The sequence below is a fragment of the Sus scrofa genome, chromosome 12, assembly GCF_000003025.6.
Source record: "Sus scrofa isolate TJ Tabasco breed Duroc chromosome 12, Sscrofa11.1, whole genome shotgun sequence".
Lineage (NCBI taxonomy): Eukaryota > Metazoa > Chordata > Mammalia > Artiodactyla > Suidae > Sus > Sus scrofa.
This window is the reverse complement of record NC_010454.4, coordinates 17,102,633-17,124,205: the sequence shown is the minus strand read 5'-3', so window position 1 is coordinate 17,124,205 and position 21,573 is coordinate 17,102,633. Positions and strand designations below refer to the sequence as shown.

General features: G+C 51.4%; 1 protein-coding gene across 26 annotated transcripts in view; it reads left to right on the top strand.

The window, feature by feature from the left end:
* The window catches only part of MAPT (microtubule associated protein tau), a 113,225-nt gene that overhangs the window by 87,278 nt on the left and 4,374 nt on the right, over positions 1-21,573 (top strand). For 19 of the 26 annotated variants that reach the window (XM_021066819.1, XM_021066816.1, XM_021066818.1 and 16 more), the window contains 4 exons: positions 1,774-2,039; positions 11,907-11,999; positions 15,445-15,526; positions 17,072-17,184. In XM_021066819.1, coding sequence (XP_020922478.1) covers positions 1,774-2,039; positions 11,907-11,999; positions 15,445-15,526; positions 17,072-17,184 — 554 coding nt within the window. The remainder of the gene's footprint in view (positions 1-1,773; positions 2,040-11,906; positions 12,000-15,444; positions 15,527-17,071; positions 17,185-21,573) is intronic. The other 7 variants (XM_021066820.1, XM_021066821.1, XM_021066814.1 and 4 more) reach the window with 1 other exon arrangement.

Below are 21,573 nucleotides of genomic sequence, written 5' to 3'. Positions count from 1 at the left end.
CTGTGGCTGTTGGTTGGCTTAGATTTTTTAGAGCCGGGAGGATCTGCTTCTGAAACATAGGTCTCACGCATGGAGCCTGAGGTTGGAACAGCGAGAATTCCTGCTCCTCTTTTTGTGTGGTTTGTGTGGATGGGCCTTTCTAACCCTGCGTGCTCTCACTCACTTCAGCCGAGGGCTGTGGGTGGGGCAGGGGAGTGAGTGTCTCCTGCTGCTTGTGGGCGCTGGAGGTTTGGACTGTTCTAGCCAGGTTAGGTGTGACATCCCCACTGGCATCTATGACACATGCACCATGGCACTGGGCACTACCCCGTTCCTACATCCGGTCTGTAAAACCCAGCCTGAGGGGTCCGCTGCCCTCCTTTTCAGATGAGGGCAGGCTTAGGGAGGCTGCGTGACTTCACCCAAGGTCGCTCTGCAATTCAGTGGTGCAGCACAGATTGGAAGCCACCGCCGGGTCCACCGGCCGCCTGTGTGCTTGGGTGACAGTGGCGGAGGTGCTGAGCCTGAAAGCTTCCCCAGGCCTGTTGCCACAGAGCTTTACACCTTGAAGGATTTCCAAAAGACATGGAGATTCAAACTCTAAAAACCGTGCGCTCATTCTCCCTTTTGACAAGAACTTAGCCTTTCGCTGCTTCCAACAAAGAGCCGTCCTTCTCCAGCTCGGGGCCAGGCAGTTCCCTGTTCAGTAGGGATGGTCCCTGGAGCAGGGGCGTCACTGTGGAAAGCTGGGAGCCAGCCACCAAACTCAGAGCGAGAGGGGACCTGGACCGTCCTGGGCAGAGTCTCCAGCCCAGACTCTGCTCAGGAATCCCTGGGCGGGGGGAAGCACCAGTGTTGGAGGACCCCACCCTCTGGGGTCTAAATGGGGCCCTGGGAATCTGCATCTTTACAGGCCCCCACTCTTGTGCGACAGCTCCAGAGATTCTGATGCAGGGCTGCCTGGGCCACAGTTGTGGAAATACAGATTCAAGAGGCAGACGGGGGAGCAAGCTATTGAAGGGAGATGGGGATGAGGAGAGGAGAAAGAGGTGCTGTCAGGGAGCCCGGGGCTGGGTCTGCTGGCAGAGAGGGGGTCCAGCGCCTTCTTTGAAGGTTGGTGCCCATGTTGTGTCTGGAAAGGTGCATTGCTATTTGTCGTGCATTGGTGTGTGGGGGCGGGGAGGTGTCCTTGGGGTGGGCAGGCAGCATGAAGCGGCATGGCTTGTTTAGAAAGCCAGGGACAGAGGGACACAAAACAGGCATTCTGTCCTGGAGCCCAGGTACCACAGAGGATTTGGGAGGTCCAGCAGGGGTCTGAGGGAAAAGGGCACTTGAACTTGCTGAACAGCTTAGAATTCACTCTGTGGTTAAAGAGCCCAGAGGGTGGTGGGCAGCCAGTCACTGCATCACCCTTATTCCTGGCAAAGACCATGTATCCCCACCTGGCCTCGCTCACCATTACAGTTAGTTCCACCTTCAAGTTGTATTCCCAGAGCTTAGAGAGGGGAAGTGACTTGTCTGAAACCACACAGCTAGTTGGAGGTTCTCCTGACCCCAGGGCCATGGAGCAGGGTTGATCCCCCTCTGGGATCAACCACTCTGTTGCTTCCCAGGAAGCGGAATTTCTCCGTCCCAGAGCAGCAAGGCTGCGCAGAGGAGACATTTCCCTAGAAATGGGATCAAGGGCCGCCTCCTGGTGATTTGACAGAGCTTCCAACCTTGTTCCCGCCTGGCTGATCCAGCCCTGAGTCTGGGAAAGGACCTGAGACAGATAGTCCTTCTCTAACTTTCCAGGTGAATCTGGGAAGTCTGGAGATCGCAGTGGCTACAGCAGCCCCGGCTCCCCAGGCACCCCGGGCAGCCGCTCCCGCACGCCATCCTTGCCAACCCCGCCCACCCGGGAGCCCAAGAAAGTGGCAGTGGTCCGCACTCCACCCAAGTCGCCGTCTGCAGCCAAGAGCCGCCTGCAGACTGCCCCCGGGCCCATGCCAGACCTGAAGAACGTCAGGTCCAAGATCGGCTCCACCGAAAACCTGAAACACCAGCCGGGAGGCGGGAAGGTAGGTGTTGCGGAGGCGCAATGGGAGGCCGCTGTGCGAGCAGCAGCGGCTGGGGCGCGAGGAGAGGGCGTGCGGGCGGGGAGGCGGGCGAGGGGCTCTGCTGCTGCCCCCATGGCGCAGTCCGCTCCCCGACCTCTTCCGCGAAGGCAGTCGGGTTGTGTTCAGTTCTTTATTGGCGTCACCACCAGGCCAAGAGCCCCCTGCCCTGGAAGAGGAAACACTGTTTCTTACCTTGCGCACTCCAGACCCCCCCCCCCCCATCAGAGATTACAGGGTTGTAGCTCCATAACCCGGGAGTTCTCAAAGTGGGGTGTCCAGAGGGGCTCCCCAGCTGCCTTGTGTTTTGGACATGACACAACCAGTCTGCAGGTGAGTACGTCTGGCATTTGTTCGACATTTATTTAGGTCCCTGTTCTGGGGAAATGGGTGATTCTTCCAGGGTCAAGTGGGCGCTCAGGATATCTTTGGGTCTCCTAAAGGTGGAGAAAATGAGCTTCCGAAGGCAGGAGCTGGAGGGAGCTGGGGTTGGCCTCGACCGGGGTCCACCATTGTATGAGTTTCCCAGGGTTGGTGTACAAAATACCACAGGCTGGGTGGCTTATGCAGCAGAAGTGTGATTCCTCATGGTTCTGGAGGCCAGAAGCCCAAGGTCAAATCAAGGTTGGTTTCTTCTGAGGCTTCTCTTACTGGCTCATAGATGCTGCCTTCTCCCCATGTCCTCACATGGTCTTTCTCAGGGTGTCACTATGTCCTAATCTCCCCTTCTTACAAGGACTCCAGTTATATTGGAGCAGGGCTCACCCTAATGAGCTCATTTTAACTTAATGACCTCTGTAAGACCCTCTTCCAAATTATAGTTCTGTCTGGAGGTCCTGGGAGTTGGGATTTCAGCCTGCAAATTTGGGGAGACACAGTAACAGCCCTCCCACCCAGCACCAGGGAGGGGAACAGAGAAGGGAGAAGAGGGGTTTGGGGAGCAGAGGACCAAGACTCTGCTCTTGGGTTGGGCCTTCCAGACTGGGCCGTTTTCAGGGCAGGGAGCCTCCTGGTGGGCAGGGAAAGCTTTACAGAAGCCCAAGCCAATGTATCCCTTTCAGCCGGGAGCCCCAGCAGGGACCTCCGCACTCCAGATCTTATTATTCCCTCTCGGCTGGGGCCCTGGTGTCTAGGAGGGAGGGTGTCTCATAGTCCGTCCGTGGCATTTGGTCCATGTTGGTGCCTCACCTGAAATGCTGAGCTTTTCTCCTCGTGGAACCTCAGGGCCACCTGCTGGCCTTTTCCATCTTTGGGGCCCGAAGGTTCCTGCCCAGGGGAGGCCTGGCTGCCTCTCTGGGTCTCAACGCCACCTAGTCTTAGGGCCACAGGGCTGGGCCAGGGCCATATTTACCTTCCTGCACAGTTTGCTATGCTCCTCTTTACAGATGTCTGTCTTCTTCTAGAAGGGGTTCTGGGGCAGCTGGCTGGGGTACTGGCTTGAAGTGGACCCCTCTGGGAGGCTTCGGGGACAGAGGGACCCCCAGGGGGAGGGTTTCCAAGGTGGTGGATGTTTCCCACCGGCACTCGCAACCCCAGCCTCAGTGGTACGAGTGTCCTGTGGGCACCCTGTTTTCATACGACAGAGTATTTTGAAAAATGAAAAACCGAACTCGGAGTTCCTGTTGTGGCTCATTGGAAACAAATCTCACTAGCATCCATGAGGACACAGGTTCAATACCTGGCCTCACTCAGTGGGTTAAGGATCCAGCGTTGCTGTGAGCTGCAATGTAGGTCGCAGATAAGGCTCAGATCTGGTGTCGCTGTGCCTGTGGCGTCGGCTGGCAGCTACAGCTCTGCTTAGACCCCTGGCCTAGGAACCTCCATATGCTGCAAGTGTAGCCCTAAAAAGACAAAAAAAAAAAAAAAAAAAAAAAAAAGAAAGAAAAAAAAAGAAAAACCAAACCCCACACGGCCAGTTCTGCATCACTGAGAGGACTGTGAGGCAGTGACCAGCAGGGGCATCACGGCCAGCGGGGAATCGTCACCATCAGCACCTCCCAGCCTGAGGCCACTGTCTCACCCCAGCAAACACCCACCATCTCCGCCAGCCCAGACTGTACCCCCGTCAGGTCTGAGTTCATCAGAGGTTGGCTTGGAGGGTTTGGGCACCTTTTGGCACAGTTCTCAGAGCAGTGCCAGGGCTGAGCAGAGAGAAACCTGCCCCTCATCCCCAGGCTGCCACCCCATCCACAGGGAACAGGAGTCCAAAGGCTGAAACAAGGACAGTGACCCAATGCTCAGTGGGGGAAGGGGCAGGGTGGCCTCAGGTTACAGCTGCACCATGCTGGACACAGACAAGTGTCCACAGAGACTGAAGGGTTAAGAGAGAAAGGTGGCTTTTCTTGGCGCTTATTGGGGAAGGAGAAGTGGAGAAGTGGCAGAGATTGAGTAACAGCTTCCCCTTAAATTCTGTGGAAAAACCTTAAAAATTGTGTGAAACAAAGAAAACCTGAACCATGACAACAAAGATCAACACATTAATCTCCAGGGAAAATGATTTAAAAAAAAAAAAAAAGGAAAAAAGAAGGCACTTGGGATCCATGCAGAAGGCCTTTAAAATGGCAGGACAGGCATTCCCGTTGTGGCTCAGCTGTAACGAGCCCGACTGGTATCCATGAGGATGCCAGTTTGGTCCCTGGCCTCACGCAGTGGGTTAAGGATCTGGCATTGCCCAGAGCTGTGATGTAGGTCACAGACTTGGCTCAGATCCGATGTTGCTGTGGCTGTGGTGTAGGCCGGCAGCTGCAGCTCCAATTCAACCCCTAGCCAGGTAACTTCCATATGCTGCAGGTGCGGGCCTACAAAGCAAAGAAAGAGAAAAAGAAAGAAAGAAAGAAAGAAAGAAAGAAAGAAAGAAAGAAAGAAAGAAAGAAAGAAAGAAAGGAAGAAAGAAAGAAAGAAAGAAAGAAAGAAAGAAAGAAAGAAAGGAAGGAAGGAAGGAAGGAAGGAAGGAAGGAAGGAAGGAGAAAGAAAGAAAGAAGAAAGGAAGGAAGGAAGGAAGGAAGAAGAAAGGAAGGAAGGAAGGAAGGAAAGGAAAAGAAAAGAAAAAAGAAAGAAAAATAACATTTCTATTCAGAAAAAAAGTTTGATAGAAATACAGTTGTGACTGGAGGTGTCAGTAGATTAAAGTAAAAGCTAAAAGAACATAGAAAGTCCATGTAATTGAAAAGGGAAATTAACAAATATGAGGAATTAAACAAAGAGTTTATCTATTATTAAGAGTTCAGACATTATGTTAATAGTCTATTTAGTCCATAAAGAAAAATACTCATGTAGAGAAGCCGAAAGTGCTTCTACTCTCTAAGCTCAGTGTAATACACCAGAACTTCATTGTGTACCTATCACCAACATGACCACAAATGCTTTGTCATTGCTCATTCAGTTTGGAAATCAAAATAGCTTTTCCAAATGCCTTGGTAACAAATGCCATAAAGTATATGGCAATGTCCACAAATTGTACTTAGGAGAAAGTCTTGATTTTAAATAATTTCATTTTAAAAAATTAAATGACTGCAGCATATAAATTATGTTCATGGAGGGAAAAAAGGGAATACAAGAAAAGAAATGAGAATACAGAAACAAAGATAAGAGCAGAAATAAATTAGAAAAGAGGAGGTGGGCAGTGGAACGAGACAGGAACATGAGTTGCGGTGGTTGCCTGTCAGGGGTACGATGGCGGGGAGTGGGGAGGGCGGCGGTCGGAAGGGGGTTGGGAGGGGGCTAAGAATTCAATAGGAATATAGCTGCATAAAAAAAAAAAAAAAAAAAAAAAAAAAAAAAAAAAAAAAAAAAAAAAAAAAAAAAAAAAGAGAACATACTATAGCCTCAAAAGCTGGTTCCTCCCTTTTTTCCTTTATTCATTCATCCAACATTTCTGGGGCACCTCTGAGCGCCAGACCCTATGCTAAGAGATCCTGCCTCCAAGGCCCAGGCTGGGGAAGGAGACACATGAGCTAATAAAAAGGGGCAGGATGGAGTTCCCGTCGTGGCGCAGTGGTTAACGAATCTGACTAGGAACCATGAGGTTGTGGGTTTGGTCCCTGCCCTTGTTCAGTGGGTTAACGATCCGGCGTTGCCGTGAGCTGTGGTGTAGGTTGCAGACGTGGCTCGGATCCCGCATTGCTGTGGCTCTGGTGTAGGCCGGTGGCTACAGCTCCGATTCAACCCCTAGCCTGGGAACCTCCATATGCCGTGGGAGCGGCCCAAGAAATAGCAACAACAACAAAAGACAAAAAGACAAAAAAAAAAAAAAAAGGGGGGGGGCAGGAGGAGAGGTCGGCCACACGCAGGAGGGAGCAGCCTGCACCATCGATGGTCCCCCACACTGAGGGTCACCTGTGTGGTCATCCACCCTGAGGAGGTCACCTGCACCATCCAGAGTCACCACCCTGAGAATCACCTGTGTTTAGAGTGTCACTCACAATGCCAGTTGCACCAACAAATCAGAGAAAACAGGACAGACCCTTTGAGGGGATCATCACTGGGTCTCTGAGAGGACAGTCCCCAACACAGAGTTCTGGAGACCCACCCAGACGGAGAGAGACTAGTGGGAAACTGCCCCTGAAGCTATCTGAGAGCAAAAGCAAACTAAAGCTAAAACAGGCCCAGCCGGGGCAGCAGAGGGGCGTGGGCTGGGCTGGAGCTGCGTTTGTTTACGGGAGAACTGAGAGTTAACAGCTGGTAGAGGGAGGTCCCTGCTGGCTCTGCTGTGAACTGCCTGGGCATTTGGCCCGACAGGACAGGATGGGATAGGATGGAGAAGGCAGAGGGTGGTGGGTGACACCGCCTGCAGAGCCTCAGGCTCCACTGCAGTGAGTCATGGAGGCGGAGCTGAGTAAGAGGGGCGAGTGTGGGCCTGGCCGAGATTAAGGCGGCACCGACCTCAGCAGCTGCTCTGTGTGGTCAGCGGAGAGCACAGGGGTCCCAGGTACCTTCCACGGTGAGAGAGAGGAGCTCATTTGGGGCCGAGGCTGCCAGGTAAGAACTAGGGGGCTCCCTGTGGCTGCCAAGGTGAGAAGGGACATGCAGAGTCATGACCAGAGCATGGTGTGGGGAGGAGGGGGAGGGTGGTCTGGTGGACTTCCAGCAGATGGAGCCAAAGTCACGGTAGCTGGGAGGTGAAGGCCCCAGACAGGACACAGCTGCAGGGCTTGGAAAGCCTTGGGCTGCAATATTCCAGATGGCCACAAGATGGCAATGGCACGCTGTAGGCGGCCGTCTCATTCCCGAGAACTGAAGTATTTTGTGATGTGAGTCCGCTGTATTTGCTGACAAAGTTTCAGGTCTCATTTCAAAAAGTGTATGTGTGTGTGTAGAACACTTATGTGAAGTAAAAAATGTGAGTCTGTACCTAGAATAGTTTGCCTGTCCTGGATCAGGGCCAGAGACTCAGCAGAACTTGAGTTGAAGTGTCAGGCTCTGCAGATCCTCCTCTGGGACAGGCCTATAACTCCAAGACCCTCTGGGCACTTTCCCTGTACACAGCATCTGTGTTTCTGAAAAATCTGGTGTAAATCCCATCATTTTAAAGAAGCTTGGCAGCAGCTACTGTTTAAAAGAACAATGTAAATAGTTTGAGCTTCTGGGTCAGTTTTCAGGCTGACCATCCTGGGCTTGAAGAAATAGCTTGCTATGGTGTCCGGTGCCGACCCATGTTAAGTTCCCACCAGCCCCCAAGCCTCAGCACTGAGCCTGTTGACCCTACTGAGGCCAAGCCAGGCCCAACCCTATGCGTCCCCAGGGATGTGACGGTGGCCTGAAGACACTGGGCCAGCCTGGGAGCTCCTGAGGGGGAGGGCTGGGCCATCTGGAGCACCTTGAGAAATCTGAGCCCAAACAGAACCGGAACAAGGTCTGATGAGAGTTTGGAACCGTTTGGGGTTGTCCGGGAAATGGATTAAACCAAAGTGGATCCACTCCTAGCCTCACCCCACCCCAGCCTCTCCTCCAGATCAAACCCTGACCACAGGAATATGTCCCTGGATTAGGAGACCTCTGGATCAAAAATCGGAGCCTCCAAAACGTTTTTTCCTTGATGGGTATTTTCAGTGTCTGCCCAGAGCTGAGGCTCAATACTTTACATTTACTCAGCTGAGAAATTAAGTTTTAGGATTCCATTTTCATAATGCCATCCATTGCCCTTTCTTCTCCTTTTTGTAAATCTACCATTCTGTAAAGGGTATTGCCTTAATTTGACCACTAACAGTAATTCAGGTCTGCTTTGTAAATATCCTTATGTCTCCTGCCAAATCCTGCAAAAGCTTTTGCCTTTTTTTGTGGGATTGGAACGAGGAAAAAACATATGGGAGTTCTCATTGTGGCTCAGTGGGTTAAGAACCCAACAGTGTCTGTGAGGATGCGGGTTCAATCCCTGGCCCCACAGTGGGTGGGTTAAGGATCCGGCATTGCCTCAAGCTGTGGCATCAGTCACAGATGCAGCTTGGATCCAGTGTTGCAGCTGTAGTGTAGGCCTACAGCTGCAACTCCTATTTGACCCCTAACCTGGGCACTTCCATATGCTGCAGATGTGGCCATAAAAAGAAGAAAAAGCCACATGGAGAAAACATTTCTGTGTATGCTGCAGATCTTGTTATTGCTTAATGTCTCTTGAGTCATTTGATGAATTTCTTGTAAAAATCAGTACAGAATGGAGTTCTCATCATGGCTCAGTGGTTTACGAACTTGACTAGTATCCATGAGGATTCAGGTTTCATCCCTGGCCTTGCTCTGTGGGTTGAGGATCTGGCGTTGCTGTGAGCTGTGGTGTAGGTTGCAGACATGGCTCAGATCTGGTGTTGCTGTGGCTAAGGCCTAGGTCGGCAGCTGCAGCTTCGATTCGACCCCTAGCCTGGGAACCTCCATATGCCTTGGGTACGGCCCTAAAAAGACAAAATAAATAAATAAATACATATATATATATATATATATATATATATATATATAAAGAAAGATAACCTCTTTGAAAAACTGGTAAATTTTCTTTGTCAGGTAAGGGAGTTATGTAATTATCATCTTTCCCTTTTTGCCTTGACTTCCAGGAAGCTCAGAGCTAAATGCGATGATCAGTCGTACAATTGTCCTGATAGTCTTTCCTTCTCTTACCATTATCTTTTCAATTTTCTTGTTTTATTATTTTGTGTGTTTCTGTGTCTTTTCCAATTCTAAACTGCTCCAATTCTCTTGTGAAAGCAGGCAAGTCTGCTTCTGGGACTTATCCAATGGAAAGTTATGAATAAGAGAAAATTATCCCCAAAGCAGGAGTTCATGCAGGGACTCCTTAAAATTTGAGGGTGGAACAAACTGCTTCAAAGACATTGTGCAGAGAGTGACAGCAACTCGCTGCAAAGCAGGATGAGGAAACCTGTAGCACCTACCTCCTCATCCCAGGTCAAGACTGGGCTGAGGCACTGCCTTGCTGTCTTCTTCTGGCAGGAGAGACTTCACTCTTCACTTTGGTTTATGAGACAACAGGCTAGAGGACAGCCCAGGTGAAGTTTTGCTGTTACATAAGTAGCCGTGACCACAGAAACACCCAGATCTAGATTCCTGTGTAGATATTGACCTGAGAAAGAAGCTGAACGTCTCTGGGCCTTTTTATCAGTAAGGTGGGGGATGGCAGGTGAAAGGGGTGATGTGGAGTTAGGTATTTATCCAGCCTCTAAGTCAGGGATGGTTTTTACATTTAAAAGCCAGAGATGTTACAAAGGAAGAATTTGAGTATATAAAAATGTCAGCCTTTATGTTAGGAAAAAAATACACCTACCAGTAAAAGGGGGGGCAAAGGAGCAATTTTTAATAATAGTCAAAGAAATGCAGAACAAGCCACCAATACTAGTCAAACAAATGAGAAAAACAGTTTCTTTTAATTTACAACGTGCTGCCACCGATGTGGTGAAGCTGACTTTCTCAACAGTGCTCATGGGAGAAATCACTTTGACCCTCTGAGAATCCCATTTGGAGGGTTGTGTTGAGAGGTTTTGGAGTATTTATAACTTTGGCCCCAAAATTGTACTTCTGGGACTCTATGCTATGAAAATAATCCATAATATGGAAAAAAATCCTTGCAGAAAGATGTTCATGATGAGGCTGTTTGTATTATTTTAAGTGGAATCAATACAAATATCTGATAGCACTGATATCACAAAATGGACTATGATTTTTTAAAATTAATGCTTCTGATGACTATAGAATATGGCAAATGCTTAATGCTACTTGGTAAAGCAAGATATCAAACAGTAGGTGCAACAATAATTATAAATTATTTATAAATCTATGATGGTAGTTTTATTTTTATACGTATGAGAGTTCAAGAGAATACCAGAAAATGCAGTAGTGGTTGTGTTTGGGTAGCAAGAAAACTTACTTTTCTTTTCCCGAACCTCTATTTTTCAAAATCGTAATGTGATGTTACTTTTCTAATGAAAAAAATACATAGCTTTTTACTTTAAAGGAAGATACAAGAAAACCAAGAGGTGGGTTAGACCTGTGCTTCCCAAGTTTTTGAATTCAGATCAGTAAAATTAAGGAAAAAAAAAACCCTCCCTGAGGGTCCAGGAGAAGATTACTGTATTTTTATTTTGCTAACTAAGCTAAGGACATCTAAAAATAATAATTACTATCAATGTAACTTAAAAATTAATGATTTAATAAAGGAAAGGCCTTGGGACCCTTCTCCCTAAAGGAGCCAGGCCAGGGCTCTGCATCCCAGCCACAGCTGTCCTAATGAAACTCTGGGTCCCCACCTGGCAGTAACCGAGGTCTTGGTACCTTTTCCAGAATTTCAGAGGGCAGTGCTGGTTCTTAATTGGAAATTTCTGTTGGCAGTTAGTTATACCAGTGATTAGTAGAAACTAAGGGCCACGGTTCCCAAACATGGGGCTCCAAATAGGGAACACCTGGGATGACGGTAGCCCTGCTCTAGCAGGCAAAACAGCATTTTCCAGCTGGCCTTCTCTGCACCATGTTGTCTGTGTATCTCGCAGCTTTTAGACAAATTGGGTAAAAATCACTACCCTCTGGAACATTGATAGCCCCACACCTTCTCCCTGGTACCTGGAGAAAGAGGAGGCTCGCAGAAATACAGTGGGGTCTGTGCTGCTTGGGCCAGAACTTCTAAAGGAAGACCACCTGGGGACACGGCCCTGTCCCTCAAAGCATCTGGTGGGGGTGAGGGTGAGCTCAGCAGATGGATGCACGGGCAGGCGCTTACTGTGCCTTCCAGGCGGGCGCAGGCCTCCCACCGAAGGGAGTCTGGGTTTGTCCTCCCCATGAAGTCAGTGATTCTTGACTCCTGAATCATCAGAACCAGACACCAGGGGAGCTTTTCAGCAGCGCAAAGGCTGAGGTTTTAATGCGAGGTCAGGAGTAGGGTGTGGAATTTTAAAAATACTTATCTGCTGGTGATTTCAGGGCCTGGCAGTCCTGAGAACAGCCACATTCAGATCTCAGGGAATGTTGACAGATGGGTCTGGTGGGTGTACGAATGAGGCCACAGGTGGGGCTTTATTCACTCAATAGTATAACTGAGCGCATTTTGCTCCACCCAACCTGGTGGACACGCACCTCCGATTTTTTGGCCTCCGATGAGGGAGCCTCCGTAAGGCATTCCTCTTGCGGGATCCGTTTGGTAAACCCAGTGCCCTAAGGTGGGGTCTGCCTCCGAGCGCTCACAGTTCTGGAATGCGGTCCCGTCCCCTCCCGCCGGCAGCCCCCGGGGGTGGGGCTCAGCCCCGCCCTCGTCTCCGGGCCTGCAGCCAGCCAGCGAGGGCGTTCGTGCGCGGCAGATGCGTCTGCGCCTGGTGTGTCACTCATCCTTTTTTCTGGCTATCAAAGGTGCAGATAATTAATAAGAAGCTGGATCTTAGCAACGTCCAGTCCAAGTGTGGCTCAAAGGATAATATCAAACACGTGCCAGGAGGCGGCAGTGTGAGTACCGTCACACTTTCCCTGCGCCGCGCTGCGGTTCCGGATTTGAGAAGTGGCATGAGTGTTTGCACCTGCCAGACATTGCATAGAATAAACCATTCTCAGGCTCAGGGTCTATCCAGGTCCCTGGGTAAAGGTAGCCCAGGCTCCGCACCCCCGTGCCGACCGTTCCGGGAGGGGCGCCTGCCTGCGCGGGCTGCGTGGGCAGGACGGGGAAGGTGAGAGGTCCTCTCTCCCAGCCGCTCCTGGAAGCTAGGTCCTCACAGCATAAGCCCCATCGCCTCCACTCACGGGGAGCCCCACGGCCCTTTGAGGTTGAGCTGGAGGGGGCGGCCCTGAGACTGGGGTCACCTCCTCCATCACCTGTGTAGATTTACTCCAAGTGGCTGCACTGGGGACAGTTGGGCCGCTTGTTCTGATGAAACAAAGGACTTTACCATCCTACCTCAGAGCAAGCAGAGGCCAGCCTCTGCCCACGTTGGTCCTCTGCACTTGTGAGGGAGGAGCTGATTCCTAAGCCCCTCGGCTCAGTTTGAAACCAGCTCCAGGTGCCCCACCCTAACGGGAAAGTCTCCAAACCTGAAAAAGCCCAACGAAAGTGCACGGGGGCGGGAACTTGCAGCAGCCAAGGGTGGAAATGCCGCTTTGAGCTCTTCTAAATTTGGCTTCCACCAGGTGCCCCTGGGGTCTCCCTGGGCCCCTGGTTGCCCCTGGGACTTGGGGCTGGCATCCTCATTCTCACCTGGTCAGTTCCACTGCTCTCCTCCAAGTGCACCGACAGTGGGTGCAGACTTGGCATCCTGAGGCTCCCTGTCCTGCTTCTCCACAACCCCCCTTACTCCCCCAGCCACTCTTGGTCGGCTGTAGGCAAACATTTGAACACATTGGGGAGCAGGAGGTTGGAGACTCTTGAGGTCTAGCCCTGGGAACGAGGATAGTTTCCAAGTGCAGGCATCTCACCCTTGGCCAGCAGTGCCTGGGTGACAGTGGGAGCCCGGGGTGGGGGGAACAGTCTCTCCAGAAAACGCCCAGCCTGGGCCTGCACATCTGCATCCAGACCTGAGGGTTTATTCTTGCAATGTGCTGCTGCCTCCTGCCCTGAGCACCTGGGGCCTGGTTCTACCGCTGACTCCTTCTTGGTCCCCGGGAGTAGGGGGCACTCACCCCGAGGCTGCTGCATGGCGCTTCACTAACGCTTCTTCACCAGTGTCTTCTCTGTGTCTTCCCCCATGTGCCCTGCTCTCCTGTCCCACTGCCACCTCGTTTTCTGCCAAGAGAAGGTGTAGGGACCACCCCTAGCCCCTGCTGGCTGTGACTGGGTCATGGGCTCCAAGTGACATTGTGGTTTTAGCTTTGATGCTCGGTCTCTGGCTCCCACCATAGGAGGAAAGACATGTGTTTTCTGGTTTAATGTGTGTCTGGTGGGCTGGTGGGGGGCTGTGCTTCTGGAACTGGGGCCGCGAGGTACAGTGGCCACAGACAGCACATTCAAGTGAAAGCTGGTGGGGAGGGGGTACATTCCTACTGCTCACGGCAGTGTCCAGAACATCAAGGGACTTCCTGGGGGGCCCTTCCTTTCTTTCCTGCATTCTCTGCCACCTGTGAGCTAGTCTGTGACCTGGCAGAGAGCCACTGGATATCTGGCCTGGCACTGGGCACTGTCCTTGGCCTGTGGCCACTGCTTGTTTACAGTAGGAGCTGTCACAGCTCTTCTCTTGGTAAAAGGTGGCTGGGGGGTGACAGGCCCCTGCACAATGTCAGCCTCAGGCATTTTGGGGGCAGTGGACCCCTGGCCTGGGCTCTACCTCTGCTTGCTCCCCTCCCCTTCCCTCCCTGACTCGGAGGTGACTCCCCAGCAGTCAGGCCCTGCTCCTTCCTCTCAGGGTTCTCCCTGCCTTCTGGCTGCCTCCCTCTTTGTTCTCCTGGCCTCCTGACCGCCCTTCCCCGATGCCTTTCCCTGCCCCGGCTCCCACCCTCCCCTATTCCTTTTCTTCTCTGCAACCCCACCCTCCTTCTCACTCACAGGTTACCCCATCCAGGCTGAAGGGAGAAGGAAATCTTGCACACACCAGCCTTTGCTTCCATCGCCCTCATGCCTGAGTTGTGTGTGTGTGTGGGGGTGTCCTATAGCCCCCCACCTCCTCCAGCACCCCACCCCAGAGCACACACGCTCCCAGACCTGTCCTCAGATTCCCTCATTAACCCATCCTGTCCCACAGGGGCAGGCTCCTCACACCTCCCTTCACGCACCAACCACATCCACCTGTGAGCCTCAATCAACACTCATCAGTAATCAGCAAGTGCCAACATGATTTTGATTAACTAATGTAATTGGGGACCCTTCCAGATGGTTTAGACTTAAGTAAAAACCCCTGCTTATTTTCTGGTATCCTTGTTAAACCCATTCTCCGGCACAAGGCCATCTCTCTCCTGGGTTACTCCAGGGCAGGGAGCAGGAGCCAACTGGCTCCATGGTGATTGGCCTCCTGTATCCTCAGGTGACCTCACACTAGGTTGCTCTGGTGGCACTCAGTGACCACCAGGGACTCCTCACAGCCATGGCTCTGTAGAGACGTCCTCTGGGAGACCTATCCACTGATGCTGGGTCCCTGTGGGGGGGCCCTGAGAACAGTGGGTGGCCATGATTCCCCTCTGGAGGGTGGGCTGTGTGGCTGGGCCACATGCTGGACCCTCAGGCTGGCTCTGAGCCCACAGCCCATAGGCCTCTCCTACGTGGGTCTGCTGAACCTCCCTGAGACACTCAACCTGTGTTCTCTGCTCTGCCTCTTGGCTGTGCTGCTGGTGTCGGTTTGCTCCTTTCGGTGAAGAACCAAAATGTCCAGGACACTGTGTTCTCCTGGTGGCAGCTGGCTCGCTGAACCGCTCTGGGTCCTGCTCGCTGACTGCCATTTCTGTGCTGTGGGAGTGCTGGGGTTTGTGCAGCTTCTCCTGGGAGAAGGGACCCCCAACAGCCCCACATCGCCCTCTGCTCTCAGAGGCCCAACAGACATGGCTGTTTTGCTTCTCCAGTGAGGTTTTGTAAATGCTGCACAAACGGATCATATTGATCCCTTTTCTCTCCGTCCCCACTGAGTGTGAGCTGTCGATTTCATTTCGGGGAAGATAATGATTTTTTTACATGCAAACGTCAGCTAAATCCATGGCATGGGCCCTGCACAATGGTCAAGAATCCGCTTTTCCCTAAGGGTCCCAGTTCTATGGGATTGAAAAGCACGCCAGTTATTCTGTGGAGACTTGGCCCCCCGGGCAGGGTTGGCAGAATTCCAACAACACATTTCCCCACCACGATGACAGCGGTGTTTCTCGTGGCTGCCAGGAAACGCTGCCCCAGCAGGACCTGGGCTTGCACAGTGCTCTTCATTGTGTTACACTCCTAATAAAATAATTCTGTTTTATCTTCTCTCTCCGCCTCTCTCACCTCCAGGTGCAAATAGTCTACAAACCAGTGGATCTGAGCAAGGTGACCTCCAAGTGTGGCTCGTTAGGCAACATCCACCATAAGCCAGGTAGCTCTAGTAGAAGGCCGGGTGGGGTGGGGCAGGACGGGGCGGGGCCTGCTCCGGAAGTGGCTGGGAAGGGTTGCGGCGGGACTGGCCCTGGCCTGGGAGAAGTCGCTGTGTACCGGGCTGCCTGAGGCAAGGTGAGGAGGGCGGTGTGGCAGATGCTGGTCTAAACCCTTACCCACGGTTCTCCACACGGGCTGCACAAGGGGCCTCGGGGAAGGGCCTGACCTGGTCCCCAAGGCCTGGCTGGCTGGGTCCCGATTTGGTCCGCAGTCGATGTGAGGGTCACTTCACCAACTGCACCAGCTCCAACACGGGACCCTGGGGTCCTTGCCGGTGCCCTCGTGATTTTGTTTCAACAGAAAATGCTACTACTGGAACTCCCCGTGTTTACCCCGCCCGGTATAGAAATCAGTGCTTTCCACGGCTCTTTCTGCAACAAAGGAAACGTCCCAGCTGTGCTGTTGTGTTTGGTGGCCACTAGCCACATGTGGCTGCTGAGCATTTGCATTGTGGCTGGTGCAGTTGAACTGAACGAATTTTATTAAAATTTCGGTGGCTACAGGTGGTTGCTGGCTACCATCTGGGAGAGAAGGGATCTAGATTCTAACTTCTGCCTGGGAGCGCAGAGTAGGGTCTACAGCCTTAGGCCCTCTTCAGGGCCGAGATCTTTACATGACCCATTACTGCAGTTAGAGAGGGCCATCAGAAGCATAGTCTAGGAGTTGCCATTGTGGCTCAGCAGGTTAAGAACCCAACATAGTGTCCTTCAGTATGCAGGTTTGACCCCTAGCCTTGCTCAGTGGGTTAAGGATCTGGCATTGCTGCAAGCTGCAGTGTAAATTGCAGACACAGCTCGGATCTGGCTTGGCTGTGGCGTAGGCCAACAGCTGCAGCTCTGATTTGACCTGTAGCCTGGGAACTTCCATATGCTGCAGGTGCGGCTCTAAAAGGGGGGAAGAAAAACATAGTTGAGAATGTGTCCATTACTTTCTGTCTCCCTTTAGTCTTCCCCAGAGAAAGCTGTCCCTTCTTCTGGGGCCACCATCCTGCCACACTGTGGAGCAGCTTTCCTGAGCAGCTTTATCCTTCCCAAGAAAGGAGTGTATTCCTCAGGCCATGCTGCCCATCCTTGGGCCTTGTATGGGGTGTCTGAGGAGCGCCAAAGGGTCAGGGTCCTTCCTCATTAAGGGTACACTTTGCCATTGAGTTTAATTCTGAGGTCTTCTTGTAGCTTGCAGGGTGTTGGCCTAAGAAAGACTTGACTCTTTGGAAGTCAACCAGTTTAGAACTTAGAATAATTTCTCATGAACTGAGTTGTCGTTTATCTTTGTGTTATCTAAAGAGGAAGTTTGCTGAGTAAATATTCGATGTCCTCCCTGATTAGAGAGATGAAGCAAACTTTTCAAGCCCCTTGGAAGGACCTACCTGCTCCCACACTATGCTCTAAATAAAGGCGAGTCCTCTCTCCCTAAAGGCTGGCATCTCCGCGGAATCACTTGCTTAGCCCTCACTCCAGCCTTGGGGCCCGTGTGTGTTGTGTTCTAGGAGGTGGCCAGGTGGAAGTAAAATCTGAGAAGCTGGACTTCAAGGATAGAGTCCAGTCGAAGATCGGGTCCCTGGATAACATCACCCACGTCCCTGGCGGAGGGAATAAGAAGGTAAAGGGCAGGCGGGGAGGAGGCTGTGCTTGGATTCGGCCATAATAGAGTCGTGGGGACAAGTCTGGTCCAGTTTCCCAGAGCGGGGGAGCCGGGGCTCCCAGATTGCTGGGCCCGACGTGGATTCTTGGCAACCACGGGCCTGTGGGGCTCCACCTGGGCTGCCTGCTGCCGTCCCCTGGGAGCCTGAACAGCCTTGCTGCCGGGCCCAACCCTGGAGAGCCTGACTAACTGGTCTTGGGCGCTGTCTGAGCACCTGGAGCTTTTAAAGCCCCAGGTGGCTCTCCAGTGCAGGCGAAGGTGAGAGCCACTGCCCTGGGCCTGTGTTTGGTAAGTGTCCCCAAAATGAAGTAGCCACCCCAAAGCCACCCCTGCCATCCAGAGCAAATCATGGGAACATAACCTAGTTTTCTAAGTGGGTCAGTAGGCAGGTAGAGCAAAACAGTGATGCTGGAATCCAGATTTCAGCACAGCCTCTGGAGTGTCCATGGGGCGGCTGCTGGACTGAGGACCTCAGCGTTACCACAGTTTCTAGAGGCACCGTGTCTTGCTCCAGGGCTGGGAACACTGGTGGGCCCTCTGGGCCCACTGCAGGATGCTGTCTTGCGGCTGCACTTTTTCTCTCCTGGGTAAATACAGTGAAGGGCCCTCTGGGCTTCCTGCCCACACCTGCCCAGAAGCGCTGCAAGTGGCTTACTTTCCAGTCTTTGGTGCCTCCCAGCTGCTGACTGAGGAGAGGTGGAGGGAGAAGAGACGTCCCAGAATGGGCCTGGGACCTGAGACCCAACCCGCAGTGAGCAGCAGGGTAGCTGGAAGGGGCGCCCAGCCTCTCAGAAGTGGTAGCCAGGCCGTCTTTCCATCATGTCACACCACACCTGGTAGCAGCTGGAGTTCCCACAGCCGTCAAGACCTCCGCCTCCGGTTCTGAGCAGGAATACCCCACCTCGCACGAGCAGTGAAGGCCTCATAGCACAGTGTTGGAGGGGCACTTGCTGGTGTGCTCTTAAAGCAGAGGTTGCAAACTGAGACCTTGAGGTCCATCTGACCCACAACAGAGCCCCCGAAAGGCGGGGGAGCAGGGTCTCCCTGACCATCCTGTATCCACATCCTTGGCGCGCCTCCCCCCCGCCCCCGCCCTGGTGTCCAGGTCTCTATCAAAAGTGAGAAGACAGAGAGGGACCTTGAATGCCTCAGGGAAGTGGATAAAGTTTTCTGCAAAAGGCCAGTCCGTTTCCACTCCCGCACTTCTACCCTCTTTCATGCAAGGCCTCCCTGCCTTGGGGAGCTTTAAAGACACCCCCTCCCATCCTCTGGAGAGTCTGACTAAACCTATAAGGAATGAGGCTGGGTAGGCCTGGGTGTGGGTGATTCTGGGTGAAGAAAGCCCTCTACCTCGGCAAGCTTCTGTCCTGGGAAAAGCTCTGAGCTTGACTCTGCTTGGAGGTGGGACCCAGGCAAGATTTGCAAGCACTCGCACCCCCAGGTTCCTGCAGCAAAGCCGATGGAAACAGCCACGTCCCGGGGTGGTGGTGAGACCCGAGTGAGACAGTGTTCTGGAGGCTGCTTGGTGCAGAGGTGGAGTCCAGACTTGGGTCTTAACTCACGTCTGTGATGCCTTGGCAAGGGCAGGTCCTGCCCTACCCGCTGCCTGGAAGACACTGTCCTGGTCCCACAGGGTCCCCTCATATTCATTCCCCCGTTTCCTTCTGTGATGAGCAAAACTGTTCACAAGCAGTGGAGCATAGGAGCCCCGCCACCTGAGTGCCTTTCAGTTTGGGGGATTGAGGGATATTCGTAGGACGCTGTCACATTTTTTCTTAACCTGTGTTCTTGTCAAAATGGCCTTTCAGTTATAGTAATAAGGGAGAGTCCTGGAGTTCCCTGGTGGCTCAGTGGGTTAAGGATCCAGCATTGTCACTGTTGTGGCTCAGGTGGCTGCTGTGGTGCAGGTTAGATCCCTAGTCCTGGAACTTCTGTATACCGCAGGCGCGGCCAAAGAAAGAAAAAGTCCTTTTTTAAAAAGCGGTAACCCAAGATGAACAAAATAAGCATATGGCTTAAATGGGAGCCTGTTTTTTTTCTCTATATGCAAGTTCCTCTGCAGTAGAGGCTCTTTACCTGGGGTGCAGGGACTCCTAAAATTGGAGAAGTTGTAATGTGTGTGAGAGAGCATGTGCACGTGTCATACACATTTTCCTGGTTTTACCAGCTGCCCAAGGAGGTTGAAAATTACTGTGTCCATCACTTCAGAGCTCATCAGGAGAGAATTACTATGTGCCACTGGCATCTCCAGCTAATGCTTTCTGCTGCTGAGTTTCCCATGTATCTTTTGGAACTAAGACCTCTGGGCCAAGATGCTCTACTTGTATTTTTCTATTCAAGTATAGTTGATTTACAATGTTGTGTTAGCTTCAGGATTATACAGCACAGCGATTCAGTTACATTCTTTTTCAGATTCTTTTCCCTTGTAGATTATTACCAAATACTGAGGAGAGTTACATGTGCTATATAGTAGTACCTTGTCGGTTATATATTTTATATATAGTAGTGTATCTAGGTTAATCTCAAACTCCCAATTTATCCCTCTCCCCTTCTCCTTTGGTGACATAGTTGGTTTTCTTAGTCTGTGAGTCTCTGTTTTATAAACAAGTTTATTTGTATCTTTTTTTTTAAGATTGCGCATGTAAGTGATATCATATGATATTTGTATTTGTCTGGCTTACTTAGTATGATCATCTCTAGGTCCATCCTTGTTGCTGCAGATAATATTATTTCATTCCTTTTTATGCCTGAGTAATATTCTATTGTGTGTATGTATATATATACTACATCTTTATCCATTCCTCTGTTGATGGACATTTAAGTTGCTTCCATGTCTTGGCTGTTGTAAATAGTACTGCATTGGGGTGCAGGTTTTTGAATTAATTTTTTTCTGGATCATATGCTAGTCCTATTTTTTCCTGAGGGTTTTTTTTTTTTTTTTTTTGTCTTTTTTGCCTTTTCTGGGGCCGCTCCCACGGCATATGGAGGTTCCCAGGCCAGGGTTCCAATCAGAGCCGTAGCCTCTGGCCTATGCCACAGCAACGTGGGATCCGACCAGCGTCTGCAACCTACACCACAACTCACGGCAACGCTGGGTCCTTAATCCACTGAGCAAGGCCAGGGATCGAACCTGCAACCTCATGGTTCCTAGTCGGATTCGTTAACCACTGCGCCACGACAGGAACTCCCGCTAGTCCTGTTTTTTAAGGAAACTTCGTAGTGTTCTCCGTGGTGGCTGTGTCAGTATTCATTCCCACCAACAGTGTAGGAGGGTTCCCTTTTCTCCACACCCTTTCCAGCATTTATTATTTTTAGACTTTTTGATGATGGCCCTTCTGATCTAAGTGACGTGGTACCTCATTGTAGTTTTAATTTGCATCTCTAATGATTAATGATTGAGTTTTTTTATGTGCATTTTGGCCATCTGTATGTTGTCTTTGGAGAAATATCTGTTTAGGTCTTCTGCTCATTTTGTTTTGTTTCTTTGGGTTTTTTTTGGCTGCACTCGTGGCATGCGAAAGTTTCCTGGACAGGGATTGAGCCCAAGCCACAGCAGTGACAATGCCGGATCCTTAACTGCTAGGCCGCCAGGAGCTCCCTCTTTTTTTTTTTTTTTTTTTTTTTTTGATACTGAGCTTGTGAACTGTTTGTATATTTTGGAACCAGCTCTACTTTAAAAAGGACTTTGTTGCATCATGTTTTCTTGGGCACCTGCCAGTGCCGCCCACAGCTGCTGCCACCTCCTGTGTCATGTCACTGGCAAAGGGGAGGAATGTGTGTGGCTCCAAGCTGGGTGGCAGGGGCCCTGGGCACATCCCTGAGTCTTCTTCAGCCTCCCCTTCAACATTTCTTTCTTTTTTTTTTTTTTGCTTTTTAGTGCTGCACTTGCGGCATATGGAGGTTCCCAAGCTAGGGGTCTAATCGGAGCTGTTGCTGCCAGCCTACACCACAGCCACAGGAATGCCAGATCCGAACGGCGTCTGCGACCTACACCATAGCTCACGGCAACGCCGGATCCTCAACCCACTGAGCAAGGCCAGGGATTGAACCTGCGTCCTCATGGATGCTAGTCAGATTTGTTAACCACTGAGCCATGATGGGAACTCCTCAACATTTTCATTTGTAATTTGGCAAGGTGTGTGCATTAAGAAAATATGCGTGCCTTTGGACCCACTAGCAATTCCACTTCTAGGATACACTTAAGAGTATGTGTGAAATGATGTACCTACAAGGTTATTCAAGGTTACTCATACACAGCATTGTCTGGGAGAGCAGGAGACTGGGACAACCTCAGTTAACTACCCACAGGGGACTAGATACATTTTGGCACATCTGCTACGATGGGAA